The 23,108-nt window shown below is 37.5% G+C and overlaps 1 protein-coding gene across 4 annotated transcripts in view; it reads right to left on the bottom strand.

Moving 5' to 3' along the window:
* Nucleotides 1-23,108, bottom strand: part of GRIP1 (glutamate receptor interacting protein 1) — a 287,775-nt gene that overhangs the window by 88,530 nt on the left and 176,137 nt on the right. For all 4 annotated transcript variants that reach the window (XM_063309219.1, XM_063309220.1, XM_063309216.1 and 1 more), the window contains exon 2: nucleotides 8,641-8,721. In XM_063309219.1, the coding sequence (XP_063165289.1) occupies nucleotides 8,641-8,721 (81 nt within the window). The remainder of the gene's footprint in view (nucleotides 1-8,640; nucleotides 8,722-23,108) is intronic.

Here is a 23,108-nt window from a genome sequence, read left to right as displayed (position 1 = left end):
AACTCTCCCATTTCCCAGAATAAGCGCATCCCAGAGACAGAGGAAAACACAAAGGAAATTGTTTCGCCCTGAAGCAAGTTTGCTGATGGCAGACATTGGAGGAGCAGACTCCTCAGAGATGTCCATATTTGAAATAAAGATAGCAAAACCTCCCAAATTTTGTTATGTACTTGTTTTCAGTCTATAAGCTATTCCTAGAACATTAACTCCCAGGGACTAAATCTGCCAGATTTCCCAGTCAATGGCCAAGAATTATTACTAATATATCTGAAAAATATGAAGCTGGGTAAGAGTGCTCCATTTTGTGAACTGTCCAGAGCATGTTATCTTTAGACAATATAAATATATAATAGCAGTGATCTTTTTGCTTCGAAGAACTTTCAAAACAGGAGTGTTGGTGATGGCGGGTTAAAAAGAGTGCAAGAGAGCCATCCATCATATGTTCCTTCAGTAGAAAGCAGGAGATCCCTCTAGCAATAACACAGGAGTCTCTTACCAATCTCTCATTTCATGTGGAAATGATTCAGGTTCAGAAGGGAAAATAGGGGCAACAACAGCGGGAGGATTGAAAGGTCACTCACTTTTGTTGCAACTCACAGAATGCTTTACAGTTCTTGAGAATGCTCTGAAGTAAGAAGCTAAAAGAAAAATTTGAAGACATTGAAAATTGCGCTGCTGAATTTTCCCTAAGGCAGGGACTCTGGGAACTAATAAGAAATCACTCCAATGGACCATAGGGTCTGTGGCAGTGGCAGTGAAGGTCTTACCAAGTTTCTGTGAAGACTGGAAGCAGACAACTCCCTAATGCATCCAACATGTAATGAGCATTTTGCCTGTCCCTAAGGCAATGCAAGTACTTAAAAAGCAGAGACTGATGAAAGCAGTCCTTGATTGCAAGCTCCTTTCCCAGACTAATGTTAAGCATATGGATGCATTCTCCATTCTTGCAGGAACTTTTCTCTATTCCAGGTAAATCTACTAAAAGCACATTGCTCTGTATACCACTTGATTCCTGCCACAGCAGAAGCAAGCTATATAAACCAGGAAACTTCTGTTCATTTGTTTGTTTAGCACTGTATCTGAATTTGTCTCCCATATGGTCTGTGTCTGAACAAGCCATAACACACGCTGTAAGAAATGCTCTCTTGCGATTGTGCTTTCTTAAGAAAGAAGCACACCATGAATTCAGTTTAGGATAAAATGCTAAATAAGCTGTGGATGGATACTTTCCGGTCTGCCCAACTGTCCTGGGAGCTGGAGCCTAGAGCCTACTGGAAGCAATTCAGCAAAATGCACCATGCTTACTCTTTCCAGCTAAGCCAGACTTGTAAAAAAATCTAGTTTATGATGACGTATAAATGAAACAGATATAGATAACTGTTTGGCTGATCCCACCATAGACAGTACTGTAATAAAAAATGGTGTTTATATATGCTTGAAACTGAAGTAAAACATTATCAAACTTTGTTGTTGTTGTTTATTCATTTAGTCGCTTCCGACTCTTCATGACTTCATGGACCAGCCCACGCCAGAGCTTCCTGTCAGTCGTCAGCACCCCCAGCTCCCCCAGGGACGAGTCCATCACCTCTAGAATATCATCCATCCACCTGGCCCTTGGTCGGCCCCTCTTCCTTTTGCCCTCCACTCTCCCTAGCATCAGCATCTTCTCCAGGGTGTCCTGTCTTCTCATTATGTGGCCAAAGTCTTTCAGCTTTGCCTTTAATATCATTCCCTCAAGTGAGCAGTCTGGCTTTATTTCCTGGAGGATGGACTGGTTTGATCTTCTTGCAGTCCAAGGCACTCTCAGAATTTTCCTCCAACACCACCGTTTCAAAGCATCTATCTTCCTTCTCTCAGCCTTCCTTATGGTCCAGCTCTCACAGCCATATGTTACTATGGGGAACACCATTGCTTTAACTATGCGGACCTTTGTTGTCAGTGTGATGTCTCTGCTCTTAATTATTTTATCGAGATTTGTCATTGCTCTTCTCCCAAGGATTAAACGTCTTCTGATTTCCTGACTGCAGTCAGCATCTGCAGTAATATTTGCACCTAGAAATACAAAGTCTTTCACTGCTTCTACATTTTCTCCCTCTATTTGCCAGTTTTCAATCAAGCTGGTTGCCATAATCTTGGTTTTTTTGAGGTTTAGCTGCAAGCCAGCTTTTGCACTTTCTTCTTTCACCTTCATCATAAGGCTCCTCAGTTCCTCTTCGCTTTCAGCCATCAAAGTGGTATCATCTGCATATCTGAGATTGTTAATGTTTCTTCCAGAGATTTTAACTCCAGCCTTGGATTCCTCAAGCCCAGCATGTCGCATGATGTGTTCTGCGTACAAGTTGAATAGGTAGGGTGAGAGTATACAGCCCTGCTGTACTCCTTTCCCAATCTTAAACCAGTCTGTTGTTCCGTGGTCTGTTCTTACTGTTGCTACTTGGTCGTTATACAGATTCTTCAGGAGGCAAACAAGATGACTTGGTATCCCCATACCGCTAAGAACTTGCCACAATTTGTTATGGTCCACACAGTCAAAGGCTTTAGAATAGTCAATAAAACAGAAATAGATGTTTCTGAAACTCCCTGGCTTTTTCCATTATCCAGCAGATATTGGCAATTTGGTCCCTAGTTCCTCTGCCTTTTCTAAACCCAGCTTGTACATCTGGCAATTCTTGCTCCATGAATTGCTGAAGTCTACCTTGCAGGACCTTGAGCATTACCTTACTGGCATGTGAAATGAGTGCCACTGTTTGATAGTTTGAACATTGTTTAGTGTTTCCCTTTTTTGGTATGGGGATATAAGTTGATTTTTTCCAATCTGATGGCCATTCTTGTGTTTTCCCAATTTGCTGGCATATAGAATGCATTACCTTGACAGCATCATCTTGAAAGATTTTGAACAGTTCAGCTGGGATGCCGTCGTCTCCTGCTGCCTTGTTATTAGCAATGCTTCTTAAGGCCCACTCAACCTCACTCTTCAGGATGTCTGGCTCTAGCTCACTGACCACACCGTCAAAGTTATTCATGAAAATTCTACCCATCCTTGCATAGAAAACTCTTTTCCAAAACATCTGCAAGTTCTTCTTTAATTCTTTCTATTTATCATACAATTCACTCTATTTTTAATAGAAGAGAATATCTGTAGCTCAGGGTTAAACTGTGGAGTCCTTGGTGCTCTCTGAGCTTGGCTGTTTGCTTGCACACATTTCATTACCCAACTAGTAATGAAAATCATCATCACACTGGTGATGTTACCTAGTTGGTAATGAAACATCTGCAAGCAAACAACGAAGTTAGAGAGTACCAAGAACTTCACTCTATATTTATTTATTTATTTATTTATTTATTAATTATATTAAATTTATCTACCGTCCATCTCGTGCACAATGACTCTGGGCGGCTTACAATAATGAAAATAGCAAATCACTAAAAACAATTCAATACAATCATAAATATAAATGCATATAAATACAAATACAAATACAGAATATAAAATATAAAATTTAAGATGGAAAATAAGACCTTATCCTGGCATCCTCACGGGGCCAACTACCCCCATGGATAGCTGTCACTCCTCCCATCCCAGGCCAGGTGGCATAACCATGTCTTTACTCCCTTCCGAAAGGCTGGGGAGTGGGGGCCTCTCTTACTCTGGGGGTAGCTTGTTCCAAAGGTTGGGTGCCATGGCAGAGAAGGCCCTCCTCCTGGACCCTGCCAATCAGCAATCCCTCATGGACAGGGTCCATAACATGTTTTCTCTGCCTGATCGGGTGGGATGGATTGATGTAGCGGGGTTGAGGTGGTTCCTCAGGTAACCTGGACCCATGCCATGTAGGGCTTTAAAGGTGATAACCAACACCTTGAATTGACCTAGAAGCAAACCGGCACCCAATGCAGCTCACGCAGCAATGGTGTTATATGTGCCCTTCTAGGGCCTCCTAAGAATGCTCACACGGCTGCATTTTGCACCAGCTGTAGCTTCCTGTTACTCTTCAAGGGTAGCCCATGGACAGTGCATTGCAGTAGTCTATGTGGGAGATGACCAGGGCATGAGTGACCATTTTACCACCTCTTCCCACCAAAAATAGGAATGGGAGCGGATGGAGTTGCATATAAAGAGACTAGGCAGAGCAAAAGTAAGTGCAGTTCCAGTACTGGATATAGCCTTGGGCAGAAAAGGTAGATTAAAAAGATTCTGCCTTAACAATATATCTGGAGTGCACCTAAATTGCACAGAGTGGGTCTTGTGAAGTGGATATGGCTCTTAAAGCAGCCAGCAGGCATGTTATTTAGAGCAATTTTTGAGCCAATTATTTCAGCATCTAAAGAAACAATACACTTACATAACAAATTCCAATGAAGGTCTCTCTATGTAATTAAAGAAATCAAATTTCAATAGTATTATCAAACTGCCAGGATAAATACTTTATGCTATTTTCCAAAGATAAATCCTGGGGTTATTTATGCACTCAGCAGTTTTCTCTGGTCTATTGAGACATATGAGATGAGATATAGAATAATCTTAAACATTTGCCTAAATTATATTCTAATATCTTAAAAAATCAAACTTGTACCCAACTAGTAACTGAACAGGAATACAATGAGTTGACATAGTAGACCAAATTTGCTATTTAATGCTATTGCCATTTAATGCTATTATGCAGCATTAATTTGCCATTTAATGCTATTTCATGCTATTTGCCATTTAATGTTATTGTGTATTAATTACTCTTCCACTGACTATTATGTCTAACATATTGGCTTTGTGATCTGTGGTCTATTTTGAGGCAGAATTATTTTTGTCATTAAAATAAATGAGACAATTAATAAGAAGGAATTACCTCTACAAATGTTTCAACTATACAACAGCTTTTCCCAACCTGATCATCTCCAAATATCTGATGTGTCAAATAATATGATAATAGCATGAAAACAACAATCTTCTTGTGGTAAGAATCAAGAAATAATTTAAAGCAAGATCAGGAAGCTCAAAGATTTGATAGTTAATCTCTGGAAAGTATTTCAGTTTTCGGACAGTCGACAGTAAGGTAAACTTCCATGTTAGAAACAATTATATCTCACATGCCCTAATAGGTTATTTTTCTTCCTTTATGTTCCTCACAAATGCTGCTGAAGAGTGTTTATGCAGCTTTATGGGAGTTTTTGGGTTAGATTTTCTAATATATATATATATATATAAAATCATTTAAACTGCATTTGTACTTAATATTTATTGTATTTCATTATATTTTTAATCTGCCAAATAACATAGTATTCTGGAAGAATTACAAAGCTATTAAAAGGGTTTTTCCAGAGATAATTAACAGATTATGCTAAGTAATCAGCTCTATCCCCTGAACAACCAGTTTAAATTTGGCCCTACCTACTATTTTATTTCATATTTGGCTTGGTGGGTTTTGGAGTACAAGTCAAACCAGAATAAAATCATGCAGCCTGTAATTTGCTCACCTGCAACTACAATTGTCATAGCCAAGGAGCCATATCTTATTTTTGCTGCTGCAAACTTAATAAAAATCATAGTTTTTAACATCTAAACTGTGAAACCCTAAGTGCTAATTCACATGTTATTTGTCTAGGTCCAGCTCAGAACTATTAAAAATTTCTTTTTATTAGGCCTATCAGGTCATGCCGCTTTAAATTATCCAAAAATGTTTTGCTATGCTTGCTGCAGCTCAACCTTTTCCTTGTTCTACAAATAATGAAGGATTACAAGGTACTTTATATTCAGAAGGCCAGTTGGGTGCAGTGTTTAAGGTACCAGGCTAGAAACTAGGAGACCATGAGTTCTAGTCCTGCCTTAGGCATGAAACCAGCTGGGTGACCTTGGGCCAGTCACTCTTTCTCAGCCCTAGGAAGGAGGCAAAGGCAAACTACTTCTGAAAAACCTTGCCAAAAAGACTGCAGGGACTTGTCCAGGCAGTTGCCAGAAGTCAACACTGACTTGAAGGCACACACGTGCATACACACACACACACAGACACACCTCAAGATATATTCAAGTTTCAACATAAATCTTCACACAGTGGTGATAGGAAAGAAGCATATCTGCTATGCATTACCTGAAGAAGTCACCACAGTAGTCTTTCTCAGAAAACAGATTTGCAAAAGTGATACACTCATACAATATTTTAAAAATAAAAATGAAAAAACCCTAATAATACATGTTCATTATAGGTGGGATAACATTTTACATTTTCATCATTAGAAATAATAGGATATTTCTATTATTATCACATATCATACAAAGCTGTAAGATTCAGTTTTCAAATAAGTTGACATAATTATGCTAGGCAAAATAGTTACGACTGGAAAAAAATTCCAGCATCAGCTCCCAATTTAGTTCAGACCTGCAGCTTGAATAATGAGAAGTCTCCTGTATATATGTTTTATAATATTCACTGACAGTTAGATAAAATTATTCTAACAAATTCTATTCAAGTTGAAAACAATCTCAGTCAATGAAGTCCACAATTAAATTACATGCCCTTCTCATGTCCATCGATTTCATTTGACGGTGCCCTCAGGTTCTATTATTTCCATTGATTTTTGTTGCTCTATAACATTCATAAGCTTGTGGTTTTCTTGTGAAATGAAAAGATATACATGTTTGAGCCCAATACAACTGAATCATGTGAAGCTTTATCATATCTTTTTTACTAGTTTTTCACAATCTTAAATCTATTTTTATTGGATTTTAACTAACTAAAATTATCCAATGTATTAATTATTCTTCATATGTAAATCTTCCTATGACCTTGATTATTTTAAGTCCCCTAATGTTCTCCTTCCTATCTTCTGAAGAGATCACCTGACATTTACATATTTGATTTAAAATATACACAGTATTTGATTTAAAGGCCAGTTTTCCATAAAAAGAATGAGATTCAAAGTAGCTAACTATGAAATTTGGTACCCAAAATATAATTACAACCTTATCACTAATTAACTCATTTAATGAGAAAACATCTTTAAACATCAAATTAAAACCTTACTTTTCAATAAATCAGTCCAAATGGCAAAAGCCGATCCTAAGTAAAAAAAGCCACTGCCTCTTTGGGGAAAAGACAGCAGAGTGCCCTGTGATTGCCCCACATTTTAAAATAAACACAAGAGGAGAGGCTGCTTTGACAAGCTAGCCCTTCCTGTTTACTCTTGCCAGCTGTGAGGTAAGAAATTTCCCACTCTAACCTAATTAGGTAATTATTTCTCTCTTTTGTCATAGCAGGTGCCCAAGGCCCACTAGACACTTAATTCTCATTCATATGTAACCTTCCCTTGCTTAATTAAGCAACTCAGAAGGTGGGGGGAAGTGAGAGGTTTAAGGGCTATAAAACATGCCCAGCAAAAGCAATCCCTTTGTGAGCCGTTTCCATGGAATCCCTCCCTTGCCACCACCCAGGCTCACCATGACCAACAGGGTAGGATCTCTCTGACTCTGCAAGCGTTAGGGCCTGATTAATAAACTGAAGTTAACAGTAATTGTCTTGGCGGCTTCCCCTGGACACACCCTCTTTGGTATCTGAAAATCTGAAGATGTTAAAACTGGCAACCAAGGGCTAACCAGACTTCTCTGGGCAGGGATTTCCAGAATATGGGAGCACTGACCACGAAAGCCCTCTCGTGATCATAGCAAAGCACTCTGAATTGTACTCAGCCATCAGTCGACGGCCACTGAAGCTGCTGTAAGAATGGAACAACACGTTCGCTGCATTTACTCCTTATTCGACTGGCTGTATACTTTGTGCAATATATCTTGAGGTGTGTCTGTGTGTGTGTGTGTATGCACGTGTGTGCCTTCAAGTCAGTGTTGACTCCTGGCAACTGCCTGGACAAGTCCCTGCAGTTTTCTTGGCAAGATTTTCAGACGTGGTTTGCATTGCCTCCTTCCTAGGGCTGAGAGAGAGTGACTGGCCCAAGGTCACCCAGCTGGCTTTGTGCCTAAAGTGGGACTAGAACTCACAGTCTCCTGGTTCTAGCCTGATGCCTTTAACCACTACACCAAACTGGCTCTCTAAAATAGGATTGGTTAGAGGTAAAAGCAGAAATTGTGTTAGATGGCTTTGAATCTGTTTATATATTTGACAAGAATCATGTGATTCTTTATCAAGGCAGGTATTACTAAACCCTGGGAGAAATTTCAACCCCCATTCACCCAACAGACTGATCTGGTAACAGGTGCTTTTTTTTTTTTTTTTTTTTTACAGATTTTTAATTTAAAACAAAAGAATGAAAATTTGCTGAATTGGAAATCTGCCCCTGAAAGCAGAGATTTAATTATAATAGATTTACTCCAGTCCATTAATTCTAATCATGTGTATTTTCTTCATCACTGCTTGCTGATCTGAAGCTCATCTAAAAATAATGCATACATTATATCAATTGTTGCCCTTCAAATGAGTTGGAACAGTAGCTTCTTGACAGCCACGCAGACTAGAAATTTTAGGAATTGAAATCTTCTTATATTTGGAGAGCACCAGATAAAGGAAAGCAACATTAGCTAATCAGAGGCATGATCTAATCTTATTTTTCATGAGGATACAAGAATTCACGTCCCTAATGAATTCATTATTTTCTTCCCAATAGTATTCTAAGCATAATTTTATAATGAGAATAGCTGTATACCTGGAATACTCTGTCTTCTTATAGCCAGTGCTCCATCGGGTGGCTTTGCCTGGTTTGCAGATTTAGTATACGGACTGTCATCTGAAACACAGAAAACATTGACAATTTCAGTTTCAAGGTTGGGCATACTTTTCAGCTGAAGTCCTCAATATATTATATTGTTGTTCCACAACAGAAGAGAGAAAAAAATCTTGAAAGTTAATAGAAGAGTTAATTTTAATCTGATTCTCAACAGCTTCTAATATACTATAAAATATTTACACAGAAGATCCATTAGTTTCCACTATCTGCATATTTACATGCTTTAAGAAAAATGGGTAAGAATCTCAGAGAATAAGGTTATCTCGGATGTTTTAACAAGATGCTACAAATAATAAGAACAGCAACAACAGGAAAATGTTTATTTAAAAAATTACCGAATCTTGGAAATTTCATTTTTTCCTTTACTCCTTGAAGATTTAGAATTCTTTCAGAAATCACTTCAAAGTAGGAAAACCATTATGGAAATCAGCTTAATTACTATAGAGCCAGTACCCATCTGCCACTTTTCCTCCCCACTCTTGTGGAAAAGGTCTGTCTACTTATAAGGAGCCAAAATGATTAGATATCTGCAACTGGGCCCTCAGCCAGGAGATGCCAAGAGCTCCAAGCAATCTTCATACAAAATTATATAAGAATGGGAGAATACATAAAGTCATGAATAAGTTATGACTACTACTGCCAAAGGCCACCCTTTAGATGAGGTGGGCAAATGGTCCTTCACCTGCAGAAGCTAGCCCCTTAAGGTCATCCGAGAATGAGCCTTCTTACCAAATGAACACATCAGTAACTCACATAGTATGAACAATCTGCATCTGACTACTGATTATCGTAACGATGGAATGACCTTCTTCACACTCCTGTGCCAGAAAAAAACAAGCCTGGGATCTGTTACCTGTCTTTCTAATCAGCTGGCACAGTTCAATGATCTGAAACAATTACATTGTTTTCGTAGTGACCTATGTTCAGTGATCACATGATGCACCTAGAATTTTGCCTCAGGGAGAATCTTTTCCCTACTGCAGTGTGAGATAAAGATAAAGTATAACATTTTATTAGTAATACTATATTAATGTACTAAACAAACCCTAAACTTTGAAATTCTCCTATACCACTAAATTATGACTGGGATCACACATTCTGGTAAGTCATAAAATGGGTTGGTTAGTTTGACTTAGACAATGCCCTGACACATACTACTAATAGTCCTCGGAAAGCAACCGCAATTTGGACTGGCACCTTCGTCGCTAAGCAGTCACTAAGCAGAAAATCACATGACCACAATGGACTTGCAACATCACTTCCCATTTGGTCATTAAGCAAGTCACTGTGGCTGTTAATTGAGACATCACGTGATCATGACTTGCAATTTTACTTCTGTGTTCTCCATTAACTTTGCTTGTTGAAAGCTGGTTGTGAAGCACACAAATGGCAATCACATGACCGGGGGATGCTGTGACAGTTGTAAATGTGAGAACAGGTCACAAAGCCGGTTTTTTTATACTGTTCATAACTTCAGACAGTCATTAAACAAAGCAGTCTGTAGGTGAAGACTACCTGTATGTGTCAATCTTGTCCCTTTCCTTATCAAAGCAGATGAGTAATGGAATTCCATTGGTGGGATTAGTGGTAGTGCAACTGTCACTTAATAAGCCCTGCTAATCTATATATATCTTCAGTTCTAGCAAATACGCAACACTCATTTTCTTCCCTTTCTCTCCTCTTCCCATTGTCTTGAATTCTTAGGCTAGCCTAATTCTGTGCTGGGGAAATTATGGCATCCAGCGCATATCCTTCTGAGAAACCATCCTTATTTTGATCATATCACTGACAGAACACTGCAGGAAGGGCAATCACAACAGCACAAAATATGTCACTCTTTAGGACAGCTTGCTATGCTGTCCATTCTTTTCAAGGGTGGAGAGTTTTCACTTCTTTGATTTAGCTTCCAGCATTAGAAACAGAAAATAAATATGCATGTTAAATGCCCAGGAACTAAGGAATGAAATAATTTTTATTGAGACCACCACATGTAAGCACACAGACAGTATTTTGCAGATGTCTACATCTTTGTCTACAGTGGAAATAAAATGACTATGTAAATACATTAACTGAGCTGCATCTTTTTCAAAAACCTCCAACTGCTTGTGGCCCTGCAATATTATATTTAGCTATGTTATCACCAGTAGTTTCTGCCTTCATGCATATTTAACAATATAGACCGAGTGTCTTCCATAATTCTGCATTATTTCCTGAAAGCTTTCAGTAGTCTGAAGCCCTCAGAGGCAGTGTGTGTGTGTGTGTGTGTGCGCGCGCACACACGCATGTGTGCTTATTGTGTGTATTTTTTACATTAGCTTTTAACTTCAACTGTAGCACCCAGGAGCACACTACTGTGTGTTCCATTTTATTCGAAGAAATAGACTAATAAAACTAAAAGGTGAAAGATTTATACAATCTGAAGAAAAAATAGAGCATGGTTTTAAAAAGTAGCTTCTTTCGAAGACCAAGTATACAACAGCTATCCTTGTAAAGCCTACCTGTCCTTCCCTAAGATACAATAGGCCTGTGTGACACTGGTTCTGTGGCTTAAGCTTTTCTTTAAAAAAATTCCCTCAAACTTTTTAGATAGTACATTTCGTTTAGCAGCTCCATAAATCCCTTCAATCATCGAAAAAGCAATACGGTTGAATGTGTCACACGCCACATATAGAGAGATTGCTGAAGGCTGTTTATTTAATATAAAGTACAGTATTTATAATCAATATTTCCATTTGATAAATCATGCAAGGTCTGTAAGACACGGGAACCTATCTGTAGTCCAAACCCTAACCCTGATTATATTATGATCTGAGAAGAAAACGAGGCTCATGTTCCATTTTTGCCTGCCACTAATTTTAAAATCCCATGTCCAAAAAAATGTTTGCCTGCCAAGGATGTAATTGATTGGTGCAATAGCCTTGTTGTGATTATGGTGTGGGTGCATAAATTTACAGAGGTAACTATCAACTATTGATCAATAACCGTAACCCATTTGGTGGGAAAGAGACTGCAAGACAGATGAAATAAGTGGACATAATAAATTGGTGTACAAAACTTGCTGGTGGGCAAAAAATTTTTGGCAGACAGAAAACGAACAACAGCCCCAAACTATTATTTTTCTACTTAAATATATAGATGCAGTTGCTGTTTTTGAAGCCTTTTTATATATAATAATAAGAAAATAATAATTTATTACATTTATATGCCATCCGATTCCCAGTGACTCTGGGCAATTTATAAATTGTTTAAAATGTTAAAAACAAGAAAACGACAAAAATAAACAAAAATAAAGAGTAAAGGTGGCAAAAATCACAAAACTGGATGGGAATTTAAAAAACAAAAAGAAACACCACACAATCTAAGTGGAGCTTCTATCACCCTCACCAAAGTTCTGGGCAAAGAACCAGATCTTCAGGGCCCTTCAAAACTCCAGTAGGAAGGACATTCAAATCTCAGGGGGAACCTCATTCCAGAGGGCAGGTGCTGCTATAGAGAAAGTTTTTTGGGTCCCAACAGATGGCATTGTTTAATCGACAAAACCTGGAGAATGCCAAAGCTGCCACATTGGATCGGCTGGACAGATACTGTGGGAGACAGGCAGTCCCTCAAGTAATCAGGCCCTCTGCCATGTAGGGCTTTATAGGTAGTGACCAGCACCTTGAATGGTGCCCAGAAGCAAACTGGCAACCGATGCAGCTTGTGAAGCAGAGGTGTTACATAGGCATACTGAGGCATGCCCATCATTGCCTATGCTGCTGCATTCTGGACCAGTTGAAGTTTCCAGAAGGTCTTCAAGGGCAACCCCATGTAGAGCACATTGCAGTAGTCAAACTGTGAGGTGACCTGGGCATGAGTAACTGAGGGGCTGTACAATCTGGTGTACCAGATGAAGCTGTGCAAAGGTGTTCTAGCCACAGTTGTCCTCTCTCATCAAGCAGGAACTGTGAGTCCCTAAAGATCCCCAAATTGTGTACTACTCATGAATAGGGAAGTGCCACGCCATCCAAGGTCAAAGATGGAATATCCTGAAATCTGGGCAGGCCAAATATCCACAGCCACTTTTTATATATCATATACCAACATTCTAGCCTTTATAAAACTGTTTTCAAACAAGCTCCCTCTAATTTATGGAATCATGTTATATTTATAGGTATGCTTCCAGGATATTTTCTTAATATTATATATCTTACATCTATTTATCAGGGAGTATTTTATTTCTGAGTAAACTTTCCTGGGACTGGGCTGTCAATGAACTTGTGCCTAATAAAGACTCCATTCACTAATTCTGTCACAGAAATGGGGCAACCAACACGGATTAATCCTGCAATCTACCATGCATGCTGGCTTCTCACTGAGCCAGGATTTTTAAATTAGCCCTTAGGAACATTGGGAAACTTGGCCTGGGATCCTCAAGGTTTTGTGGTATGTAAACCGGAGGCCAGCATTAAGCAGTAAGTTGCTTCTATATAATAATGTTAATGAAGACAATGCCAGACATTTTTTCCTCTTCATTTCTCATTGTCAGCTACCTAATTTTACAGCCAGTAAATTTCAGAATATGTATTCAAGTGCTTGTTCATTGCTAGTGCTAATATTCATAAAAATACGTTAAGCCATGGTGGTAACACCACATTTTACACTGGAGCTTTAGTATGGTATCTTAATCAAAGTACACATTTAAAGGGAATTTCTTGCGATAAAAATGCAAACTGCTGTGGATATTAAGAATAGAATAAAAGGCTAAATATTAGAGCTTTATGAAGCGAATGAAATACCAAAGCAAAAATAATTCATAACACCTTCCCTTAAATTCTGTTGAAAAGTTACTATGTATGAAGAGCTGAGGATGATTTTAAAATTATATCAGTGTCAACATTTCAAGGTAAGTGTTAACAAAAGTAGAGAATGCTTTCAGGAAAAAAAATATTCTAATAGTATCAAAATCAGGAATAATAGTTTGACCACAGTTGCCACAAGACCATACTGGAGAAAATATGAAAAGAAAATATAGGCACAGCATTTTCTTTTAGATGCATAATATAGATGGCCAGAATTATCTGCTTCATAAACCTAAAAAATGTCAACAATCTGTTATACATATAAACTGGCCTTTCTCACTCAGGCTTGTCAGAGAGTTGGTGGGCAAACTGTCAATGAAGTGATCAGTCACCTTGTGTTTCAGTGGTTCAAAGAATCCAATATTGAATTACTAGTGGCTTCTAACACATTTCAAACAGTCACTCTAAATAGCACATTTAGAAACTCTGCTTTCTAGTCCTAGAGTTGCACTTAATTCCAGTTTCTCAATATTGCTATAATTTAATGTCCAAGTCAGCTTTATTTGCTAATTTCTAACATCTAAGAAAGAAAGAAAGGCACGTGGGCTTTAGGAAAAAACAGAGTTCTTTAAAAGCTATGATGTTATCATTCTGAGCAGCTTTCACTAGACTGTTGGTCTTGGGAGCGAGAGCTGGACTACCACTTACAGAATTCCCATCTGGAAGTTCAACACATCTCAAGGGCACCAAACTGGGGAAGACTGATTAACAGTTTAGCAAGTTTTAATTTTTGCAAAGGTTTACCATATATTTTAGATTTATATATGGTACAGGATTTTAATTTTATCATAAAGTTACTAATGTAACTTGTAGAGTAATGTCAAGTGCCAAGCTTTACTTTAAGGGCTGCCTCTAGTCCCTCCTTGACATTTTGCCAAATTAGTCACTAGATTACTAAATATTTCATTTGAAGATCTTCTAGTTGTTCAATTAGCTTTCAGTGATAGGGCTTATTGTTTCCTTAACTATAACAGAAATCAATTGATACCTAAAAATAAAATGTTAATTAAAGTAAAATGATCAGTGTAGAAAGATACACAGCAAGGTTTGTTCTCTTTTCAGAGAGCAATCAGGAGGCAAAATATAGTACAGATCAAACATTTTGTTTTCTTCTATGAAGGGACAGAAATATCTGACTGCTGCTTCAACACTGATTAAATTTCCACGACAAAATAAAATAAGCTTAAGAATTTAAAAAACACCATCTTTAATTAATTGTCCAGAAGATATAGGAGTAGAATGAAGAAGAAAGATCTTTCTTTTCAAGAATCCCTTCTACAAGACAGAATTACCCCATAATATGTGGAAACCCAAGGCAAATGACTATATGGTGTCTTCTTCCTTGTTCTATGCCCAGAAGCCAACTGGACTGGACCTGAGTCTTAATACTGACGGTACAATAGCATCTTCTGTCACTTGAGGCAATAATGTATATACATGCTTTTAAGGAGCACATTGGAACTACCATTGTTGCTTCCATTACTTGCTTGAGGATATAGTGGCTTCACCATGGCCTATGACCAGGATGGCACTAGCCCTAGAAATTTGCACAAGGTACTGCTATGCAAACTGAGTTGGTGGGGAGACAATAAAGGCTGCTTTTGTAGCAAGAGCAGAATTAGGTTCTTGCTGTTTCTTGAACCACCTTGAGGAACACAACACTTTCACAATAACAACATGGAATGAAGGATGGGCAAAAGTTCTGCCACTGAACTAGGTAGGTAAATATAAATTTAATGTCTTTTGCAGTCTACTTGTAATAGCTTGGGTTTACACCATTTCACAACTCTGATTTAATAAACACAATAATCAATTTGCCTAATGAGCTGGAAAACATGCAGAATTGAGCTATCATTAAAATTACTGTCTTTGCTTTAACTGACGGTAAATATGTTTAAGAAACTATAAAAGTTGTGAAACTGATTATTAAAACATGCAATGTAAGATTTCAGAATGGGAGAAAGGAAGGTTGGGTCAAGTATCTTCAGTTCCAAAGAGAGAAATAATACCTAAGATGGAGGTGGAACTTCAGATTAGTGGAAAACGATGTAGATTTAGTTGATTACTAAATTGTTCTAGAACAAGGATTGGTCCCAGATATCTATTGGACAACATGAGATTTCTTCAAGAGTTCAAAAGTTCAATCTGGAAGATTATATGAAATTGACAATGTATGTCCAAGTACAACTTTTCTGATTAAAAAGGATGCTGTAAACATGTTGCTGAATGTAGTTTCAATCTTCCACACAATTGTGAAAGTAGTATTACTGAGGTGTAAGTAATCTACATGGGGATGACCTTAAAGAGTAATTGGAAGCTTAACTGGTCAAGAATGCAATGGCACCAAGATATGTCATGTAACACCACTGCTTTGGGAGCTGTAATGGTTTCCAGTAGGTTTCCAGGCACAATTCAAAATGCTAGTCATCTAAAGTCCTTTGCAGAACAGCTCCACATTATTCTCAAGACTGTGTGTATCCATTTGTTGCTGCTTCTCCAGGACCCTTCTATGAGGCACTGTCATCTAATGGGACACAAGATATGTACCATCCCTGTTGTGATGTCCTCCATATGGAACAATGTTCTCCCAAATATCTGGATGATCCTTAACCTATTGGTGTTCTGCAAAGCCTTAAATACCTGGTTACTCTCTCAGGCCCTGGGCCAGAATGTTCAGTGAATATGGTTTGTATGATAATATTTTGTTTGGTTGAGTCAGATTCCAGAGGCATGACATTGTATTGGTTCTTATAATTATTTATCTGTGTTATTGTTGTTCTTTTATATTAAGGTTAGCCACTCAGAATCGCGTGATGCGACACAGAGCCTGCTGGAAGAATGGTTGGAAGAGATTTTCTGCTTTGAAAATAAAAAAATATTGAAGTCAAAGATGCATAGTTTTTTAAAAATTGGTCATGGTTCTGCTGCAAGCACAAGTGTTGTTAAAAAAAAGGCAGAAAGAATCTGATAACACCTTTTCTGACATAGAAATCTTATTAAAATGTATTAAAATTATTATTATTGTGTTGTCAGTGATACAGAACTTCACAATGGATCTTCTACTTAATTAGAAATTAGAAAAACTCTTCCCAAAACTCATTTGGAAACTTTATCTAACAAACAACATGTAATCTGGGGTTCTCGAAAATAGTTTTAAGTTATAGACTTGGACAATTGAAGGCAACAAAATGTCTTCAATAAAATAATTTTATTCCTGCCACCTAAGCAATTCATTTAATTTTACATAACTTATGGTGAAAAGGGATGGGTGTTCCATCACACTGGCATGGAACCATCTTGACTTTTTTGAGCCTCCAAGTTCCCCCACACACAGCAAATGGATTTGTATTTGTTCCCATGTAGCAAATAAAGATTCTCTAAATATGGTTTCCTGAGTACATGAACTTAAGCACTGAGTTTTATATACCATACAGGCAAACTGGGACTTCAGTGGATCCAAAACTTAACATCAAGGAATTAAGATCTCAGGCAAGAATTTATCACCAAGGTCTGCCTAAGGTATGCAGGTAGGAAAACAAATCTCAGAAAAGAACAGGCAAAAATAGGAGTATCTTCAAAGAAGACATTCTCAAAACACGTTGCTTTTCTCTCTCTCTCTCACTCTCTCTCTCTCTCTCTCTCACACACACACACACACATTTGTAGAAGAATTTAGTTCTGGACTTGAAAAGTAAGTGGGAGAGATAAAATGGTTGCTCAGCTCCAGGAAAGTAGAAAGCATGAGAAAGATCAGAACAGCCCAGCCATGATCTTGCTGTTCTTACAACAAAGGCAGCAAAGCTTTTGGACAGCCTTCCAAGATTCTGTTAATATACCCTACAACAATCAAGTAGCATTCCTGGAATTCTTGCAGTGTCTGCTTCTTAATCTGGCCTACTTCAAGACTGATAACAAAAAATAAAAGCTATCAGTCTTTTGAAGTCTTTTATTTTTTGTTGTTTTTTCCCATTAAATTTTGATAATTGAGGGAAAAGAGAATAATTAGAAGTGCAATCTCTGGTGGAGGACAGAGTTAAAGGGATATTTTTGCAATGGTTTTGGAAAAAAAAATAGCCTGAATACTGGGAGACTGATAATATATGTATCTACTGTCTCTCCAAGAAAATCAATTGAACTGGAGGCAGTATAATAAACCTTGTAAAAAATAAACATTGACATTTACATGTTACAATATAGGTGTTTTATTCTTAGTACTGCTACTCTATTCTATTTGCTAGATTTATAACTGTCTTTCCTCAGGAGCTCACAGTAGCATAGAGACCATTCCCTCCTCCATTTTGTTTCTCCTGCAACAGCTCTGTGAGTTAAGTGGGTGAAGGGAAATTAATTAGCCCAGAGTCAACCAGTGAGCTTCCATGGTCAAGGGTGGACTTCAATGTGGGTCCAGCACTTAACCACTATACCATACTGGTTCTTTTTAATGGCTAACCAGGCCATATATAAGGTCCTGTGAAGTTAGCCTGAAATATATTATATCTGTACATCACTGTAAATTGCAGATGAGCTGCATAATTTGCAACCCATTTTATATCAGACCCAAATTCCATTTAGCTGCATTTTAGTTCAACCTCTTATCGGACAATAATATTTTGGAAAAGCAGCTAATACTGAATATTGCATAAACATGACGTGTTCTTTGTGAGTATGCTTTTATTATCTGGACACCATACACTTTTGCATTATTTTATCATAAAAGGATGATTCAAATAAAGCTCTCCCATATTCTTCACAATGCCTTTCTTGTGAACTTTCATTTCATCTTTATGAAAGCAATAGCCATTGGATCAAAAATATACATAAGTAGTCGCCATTAAGCTGTATTCAATATGGAATGAAGTGCAAATAGTAGAGCCTAATGGAATTGTTGTTATCAGCAATGTGGCAGTGTATCTCTTAAGTTAATGATCGTTTGAATAGAAAGTTGTTTTTATAAGCTAACTGCTAAATCACCATGCTAAATTATTATGACCAGAGGATAGTGTGATGGAATAAATAATCCAAAATGTCTGGAAGATACTAGATTGCCTACTTCTGTTTTATGGATTGTACTTTAGTTCAAATGCTAAGGTTTAATATGTCCATGACCCAAGTCTCTGGTTTTAGGTAGACAGGGAATACTGAAACATTTTGTTTAAAATCACACTTCAAATTTCTCTTCAGAAATAAGTAAAGCAAATATTTTCTTAAGTCCAATTCAACTCTGGGTGACATCAACATGCCTCCCTTTTTTTTGTTTTGTTTTTTTTTAATTCTGATCCTGTCTTCAGCTGGGGAATTTCTGGTAGTTTCCCATACAAGTACATTTCTTGAGATCAACCAAGGTTGGCGAGGTGCAGCCACAGCTATATTCCATAAATATCTAGTAATCTATATGAACCAATTGAAAAGAAGTGATAGATATTACTTGAATTGTGATCCTACATATTCTTTCTAGCAAGTAACTTATAGTGAGATTTTATTGCAACTCCAGACCTTTTCAAACCATGCATCCAGGAAGATTAGTATGCACTGAGGATGAAACAGGTAACAACAGTTCCCATCACATAACCAACATTCACGAATTGCATACATGTTCCCTGCAACGTAATTTTGTCAATATGACTGGGAAGTACAGTATATGTATGGTGTCAATCATGTATTTACCCACATCCTGCAAACACTTCTTTCTTCATCATATGCATTCATTCATTGCATATATGTGCTGAGTGAAAAAAACATCCAGAAACTCTTATTGCTATGCTATGATTTGAGTCTGAATAAAAAGCCTTGAAAACTGGCCGAAAGCAACCAGCAGTTCAGTTTGCTTGCTAAACAATAAAGGGGTCCCCTGGTTTCTTTTCTTTTCTTTTTAATGCAATTAAATACCTCTGTGGCTAATTGCAATAGGTACTCTGCACTGCAGTGGAGAAAAACATCTTCAAGCAGGTCAGGCTATTAAGACTCTCTTCTTTCTAAGTATTTCCTCTTCCACAGCAGTCTCCGCGATAATGGAAAGATACTTAAAGAAGAGAGTCAGTATTCCTGTTATCAACAACAATATGCATACATAATTAGTGGAGGGGATCAGCTAGAGAAAAGTTAAGGATTCTCTTCCCTCTCCCCATACACACATCTACACCAAAGGAAACTTTCCTCTTTGTTTAATCTGACAGGACAAGAAAGGAAGGGATGGCAGATGCATGTGGCTACATAGCACTGGCACCGTGGGAGCTGGTTACTTCATCCACAGTCCAGCGAAGCCTCTGAGCTTTCCTTATTCTGCTCCCGAGCCACACAAAATAAGCAGCAATAGTTTTCCTAAAGTTAAGTTGAGGGTGTATGGTAGGTTATACTTCTACCCTTCCCTCAAGCTAACCTATAAATATTGTTTTGTACTTATCTCTGGACCCTTTTATTCTAAAGAGGATTTAGAGAGATTAAGTGGCTGGTCCATTTGAGACTGGTCCACTTAATCATGCCCCATTTGATGGAAAAATACATCTCTAATATTGGTTAGACTCATTTGGTGGGTTCTCCATATGTTGGCAGATCAAGGAGACAACAAACTGCAGATAAACTGAAGCACAAGTAATAATTATAAAAATGCAATAAAATCTTGCTCAAGTTATCAATAAACCTCATACTTTTCTGAACATAACTGGATTATATTCCATTTTTTTCTGTGATGGAAGATAAGCATAATGAACCAAAAGGATAAAAGTGTTATGCTTTTAATGCAAACATGAAAACTTGTTAAGTATCTCCAGCAATGCCTATTAATTAAGCTTCACCAAAAAGCCTGTCCTGGTCATCTAAAACATTTAAGGGAGGCTACATTCAAAAAACTGAAGTCTTTGAAAATTACTAAGGAGATTAATAAATGGGATAGATGTCAGATCACAATTGTTATGTAACTTGTGCAGAAGATAAAATGTGGCAAAACAGAAGTGGCTGAATAACATACTCTTTCTCCTTTTTTCAGAGCATTTTATGATTTGCTTTTCTGGTAATGTAGCCTATGTAAAGATGTAGCTGATATTACAATTTAAGCCAATAGAAGGGCTATTTCAAGAGAAAGGGAGTGAAAAAAATTAAGCTAGATTCAGATCAAGCAATACTCTCTGTTCCTACACAGATTTGCTTGTTTCTATTATCTATTTTATTTCTTGAAATCCAAATAATAGTGGAAGCAAAAAATAACGCTTTTATTACAACCCAGTTTCTTTATATTTGTTTTTTATACTGCCTGATATTTATGTTTTAAAATTTGATAACTGGAAGAGGCAAAGATGGGCTTATTACCTGTTCTAACCAAATGCCATATGTTTTGTACTTTAATTTCCTTCCTTCCTTCCTTTTGCTGAGCTGATTCAATTGCAATCCTAAACACACTAAGTTGAATTCAAATAGGAGTTACCTCTGTGAATATATTTAGATTACATCAAGTAGAAAAACAGTGTAAAATGCTGTTCTGTTATTATCTAAATGTTAGAAAATAAAAGTGTGAGGAAGTAATGTTGATACAAAGATATTTAATCATACACAAATCTTTGTGTATTTTTCCCTTGACCTTACCATGTATTAGATCATATCTTAGCATGAAAATAAATCCCAGTTCATGCAAAAATAGAATACTGTAAAATGCATGTGTGAAACCTTGATCTGTTACAATTCACTGGCTTCCTCAAGCACAGGAATCCCCTTCCTCAAGCAGAGGGGCTGTATGGAATGAAACATCCTACCATCTGTAGAAATCTTGGGGGTTATATGTATTCCTTGGCCACTTCTGAAGGGAAGCCTTTGGTTCCTTTGGCTTCCATAAGGCACTAGTAGATAAATGTACAGATATCAGGCCTGGAACGGAAATGCATCTACATTTTAATAAATTACAAATAAAAATCTCTTCACTTGATCTTGGGGGTGGGTTGATTTACAATTACTGCTTTTTAAAAAAACAAGTTTATTCCTATTGCTGCTTTGATAATTTTAGCATGTTGTAACCCACCTAGTCATTTGATTTGGGTGGCCTATAAGAATTGAAAAATAAATAAATACACTTTATAAAAACCACTTTAATTTTTCCGCTGCAGATCCCTGTTTAAGAATTCTGATGCTATCCATAATTGGGCAACAGCACACATTTTATATTAATTACCTTCAAACAGCTGAATGTTTCCATATGAAAGAATTTATACCTCTGGGAGCTACAGTTTGCATTTGTCATGTCCTATGAACCTCATTCAAACTAAACAGCAATTCCAGTGTTTTCTTTATATTAATAATGAAGTGCCTGTCCTTACCAGAGCTTCACTAAGCTTTGCGTCATTTAAAAGAAGAGTCCACAGTAACTTGAAGCACCTTCTGAGGGCATAACGGAAATATCAGGATTTGACGCTTGCTTGCAGACAAACAAAAATTAGATGCTTGTAGTTAAGTTTCAAGAGGATGTGGGCCGAACAGCAGGTAGAAGGCCTGCTGGAAGGCCTGCTGTACTCGGAAAGACAGGAAGATTGGTTTCAAAGTATTCAGAAACCACAGAACAACTTAGTTACCATTGTCCACCAGTTGACCTAGCTGTAACCTAAGGGCTAATTAACATAGTAAAACGCACACCCCTAAGGGGGGGTCTTAGAAAACATAGAACATACTAAGGGATATTATGGGATAGCACGTAGCATGTAGAGTTACTGCACAAGTGCTAAAAGAAATAGCCAATAAAGAAATTTTGTTGCCTTTATTTCCTTGCTAGAAAATGTACAAAAGAGAAGTCAGGTGTGGTGTTCAGGGCTCTTGCACTTGCAGGAGTTCTCTCTTGTTGCTGTGCCCAGAAATAAAAGAGAACAAAGGACCTTCCCGCCTCGGTGTGGTTTATTGGGTGATGACTCACACCAAGTCACGGGCCGTCTTGGCCAACACTTCCTTCACTGTGAACATTAGTTAGCTAATAATGGATATCTATTTCTTGCATAGATGTATACATACCCATCACACGGTTCTCTTTTTGGGATTAGCACTGTTGTGCAAAGCTAAAAAAAGTAAGAAACAGTAAGCAAAAGAAATAATTTATTTATTTACGCAAATTTTTATAAAGCACTATGTCCTGAGGCTTTGAATTGGCCCAGGAGCAAACCAGTAACCAATACAGCAAGAGTAACATAGCATTGCTAGATCTGCTGTGTTCAGTTAGCATTTTGAATCAATTGACGCTTTGGAGTCATCTTCAAAGTCCCATATAAAATGCAATAAAGACATGAGAAAGAAAAGAAAGCCAGCTTAATTTAGTTTACACCTACAATATTCACTATACAGTACCTCCCTCTATACCTCTTTGTATCTGCAAACCATCCTTGCTTCTACTACGTTCATATACAGCTTCAAACATTTCTTTTATTCTTACCCTTATTTTCTGCCTTAGAATATTAACTGTGGGCAAAATGCTACCAGTTAATAGGAAGAACTATTAAAACTCAATATTTTCATCTTTGTTTAGAAACTGAGCCTTCTTATATAGATAAAATGCAAAATTTCAATTGTCATATAACTCACACT

The sequence above is a fragment of the Candoia aspera genome, chromosome 7 (assembly GCF_035149785.1).
Source record: "Candoia aspera isolate rCanAsp1 chromosome 7, rCanAsp1.hap2, whole genome shotgun sequence".
NCBI classification, from domain to species: domain Eukaryota; kingdom Metazoa; phylum Chordata; class Lepidosauria; order Squamata; family Boidae; genus Candoia; species Candoia aspera.
Note: the sequence above shows the minus strand (reverse complement) of the source record. Positions and strands in the feature narration are given on the sequence as shown.